Source organism: Halyomorpha halys, unplaced genomic scaffold (genome assembly GCF_000696795.3).
Source record: "Halyomorpha halys isolate HHAL.00 unplaced genomic scaffold, Hhal_1.1 Scaffold8258.1, whole genome shotgun sequence".
In the NCBI taxonomy this organism is placed as follows: Eukaryota; Metazoa; Arthropoda; class Insecta; order Hemiptera; family Pentatomidae; genus Halyomorpha; species Halyomorpha halys.
This window is the reverse complement of record NW_027113597.1, coordinates 1004-4134: the sequence shown is the minus strand read 5'-3', so window position 1 is coordinate 4134 and position 3131 is coordinate 1004. Positions and strand designations below refer to the sequence as shown.

The 3131-nt window shown below is 29.5% G+C and overlaps 1 protein-coding gene across 1 annotated transcript; it reads right to left on the bottom strand.

Moving 5' to 3' along the window:
• Window positions 1–230: 230 nt before the first annotated feature.
• On the bottom strand, window positions 231–2794 carry LOC136796673 (dynein beta chain, ciliary-like; the record flags this gene model as incomplete). The annotated part of the gene is made up of 4 exons (XM_067051005.1): window positions 231–364; window positions 491–617; window positions 818–1051; window positions 2555–2794. Coding segments are annotated over 4 exons (735 nt in total), but the record flags the coding sequence as incomplete, so codon positions are not given.
• Between the last annotated feature and the right edge of the window lie 337 nt (window positions 2795–3131).

The following is a 3131-nucleotide window of genomic DNA, read 5'->3' as shown; positions in this document are numbered from 1 at the left end:
GGATTATTTAAGAGAAATTAATCATTGTTATTTATTTTATTATTATCAGATTGGTATTTTCAGTTCTCAATTATATTCAAGTGTGGAAAAAATATACCAGCATAAAATACCACACTGCTCGAATCATCTCATGTGTGCACAATTTCGCTTGTTTAGTGTGCACAAATTAACTTGAGCTTACAAGTTAAGGGGTTAATGGATAAAGTTAAAAAACAAAACAATTAACTAACCTTGTTAAGAGTATTTAGGGCTTCTTTAGCAGCAGCCAATGCTGGCTCTGCTTTGGCTAAGTCTTCTTCACAAACCTTCTGCTTTATTGTAACGTCTTCTTCAATTATACGAACCTTTCTTGCTTCCTCAGTAGCTAAAAAAGGATAAAAATAAATATGAAACATAAATTGATAGGAAACAGAACAGAATGTCATAATAACAATTATTATTTTACTTCTACTTCTTGGAAAAATAAAACATGAAAAAAATATAGATTTACCAATAGCTTGTTCTTTTTGAACTTTATCTTTTTCTACAGCAACTTCATCGATCAAGAGAGTAGCTGCAGCATTTTTCTGCTGTACAACCTTATCCTGAACTGCGAGCTGTTTCTTTAGTACAGCTACCTACAATGTAAACATAACTTTAATATAATATAATATAATATAGAAACAAAGAATATTTCCGAAGGAGCAAGGAAGTATTAACATAAGGTGAACAAATTTTTAAATGTACATGGATATTTAAATACTAAAATTTATTTTAATTCTATCAAATTTATGATCTTATCAAACAACTCTGTCATGTAATGAATAATGCATCTTACCTGTTCAGAACAGCTGACTAATTTCTGCAAACCATTCTGAAGCCTGCCAATTTTATCATTAATTTCTTTATTCTTTCCAGTAAGAAGCTTTGAGTAAAGGCTTATCAGCTCAAGGAAGGATTTAGGAGTAGTATAATTATATCGTCGTTCATTAAGCAAATATTGTTGTGACATACTATTCACAGTTGTATGCATGAACGCCATTAAGAATGACAGTGGTTTAACAAGTTTTTTCTGCAATATACACCAATAAAATAGAAAATAAGTGATAATTAAATATTCAGATGAGGTATTTATTAAAAACAGGATATTCTAATTTTAGAACTTAAAATCCTACTTTTTTTTTTCAACCATATCTGTGGTATAGTAAATGTTATTATAATTATACATTACAGACCAAGGTCAATGACAGTACACACCCTAGGATCACCTGGGTAGCCACCCTGGATGGGGAAGCTCGTCAGGAAGCTATGAGGAGGCAATCCCTCCACCTGACTCAAGGGAGTATGGCTCGAGGGCTGATACCCTATTCACCTTAAGCCCAATTATCACAGAAAACGGAATGAAAAAAGCTGGATTTTTTTACAGAACTTGACAAAGCGTGGAAAACGGTTTTTACGACTGGCTAAATGGAATGTCCATGGCAGGAACAGGAAGGAGTGCAAACTTGTAGAGGAAATTAGGAAAGCCAAAAAGTAGCAAAATGAAAAAATAAAAAAACCCAAACTACGCAAGCGGTAAAGGGTATAAAATGATTAAGATGATTATGAGCCACTGTTACGCCACATGTGCACAGCTAAAAAGAAAATACAAACACTTAAATGATGTAAACATAAATAAACAAAAAATTAAAAATATGTACAGTGTAACATAAAATTAAATAAGAACAATAAAAGGTTCTAGACAATTAATGAAAACGGAAATAACAAAAGGTAAAAAAAGAAGAAATATAAAATACAGTACAAACTAAAAGATGAAAAAAGGGGTAATGAGAGTAAAATCAAGAATAAAGTAAGATAATGAACAAGATAAGAAACATACCTCTCAGACTAGAGGTCTGTACTAAAGTGAACGGTTGATAGGAAGTTGTAGAGAAGTAGTGGGATTGACAGTTAAAAGTATGTTACATTTGAAAATAATTTTAAAGTAAACGTAAACAGTATTAGAAAATTTAAAAAATGTTAAAATAAACAAACATTAAATGATGATATTACATAATATTTTCTTTAATTTTCTAATACTGTTTACTTTAAAGTTATTTTCAAATGTAACGTGTTTTTAACTGTCAATTTCCAGTACTTCTCAGTCTGAAAGGTATGTTTATGATTAATTCACATTTTGTTTTAACAAAAATTTAATTAAAGAACATATTTGAGATCCATTTTCTTTTTGTTAGATCTTAAATCCTATTTAGTATTTTTAAAAGACTAAATTCATCATATAAAACTTTATGATTCCTTTACATTTTTTTATTTTTTTGAATTATTTTTACTCATAATTTAAAAATTTAAGTCCAGTGTCTAATACAGTCCAATCCAACACCAATACAAAGGTATTTTATAAATATTATAGATCATAATTTTATTATATCAGATACAAAGAGAGAGTTATAAAAATTGATATATAAATCAATTTTTATAACTCTCTATAACTATGTTTGTGAACTTTCCAAAAAGATACATATCATTCTATTAAAAAATATATAACCATTATTTAAACATGTGAAATATTAAGTACCGATAACACTTCCACTTCAGCTAAGAAACGGGCAGAAACACTTTCAAGTGCCTCTTTTGGCCACTCCATGAACCAATCAATAGTGGTACAATTGACCAAAGCTGGAAACTTTCTTGCTCTCACTCGTAATGTAGAACCAACAGGAGAGAAACATAGTATTACTTTTAAATTTCTTCTAACTCTATCAATAAAAAATTTCCAGCAATTTTCCCTGGTATCAGCTAAACCAGCTCCTTTAGTCTGAAAAAAAAAAATGTCATCATCACGGTACAATAAGCTCCATATTGAAAAGCAATGCAAATCTATATAACTTCTGATATTAATGATTGGTTGATATTTGAAAGCAGTGTGCTGAATCATTTTCAATAACTTAAGTATTACAATCACAAAATTAGATTAAAAAGTAGCATAAAAGTCTAATAGAGTTGATTGCTTTACTTTCCTGAACACTTGTACTATAAAAATTCAACATTACCAAATAACTACATACACAGTAGTCTCATCATCAATCCTTTACCCAATGAAACCAATACCAATACAAACCATACTAAAAATAAATCCTGCTTTCAAACAGCTT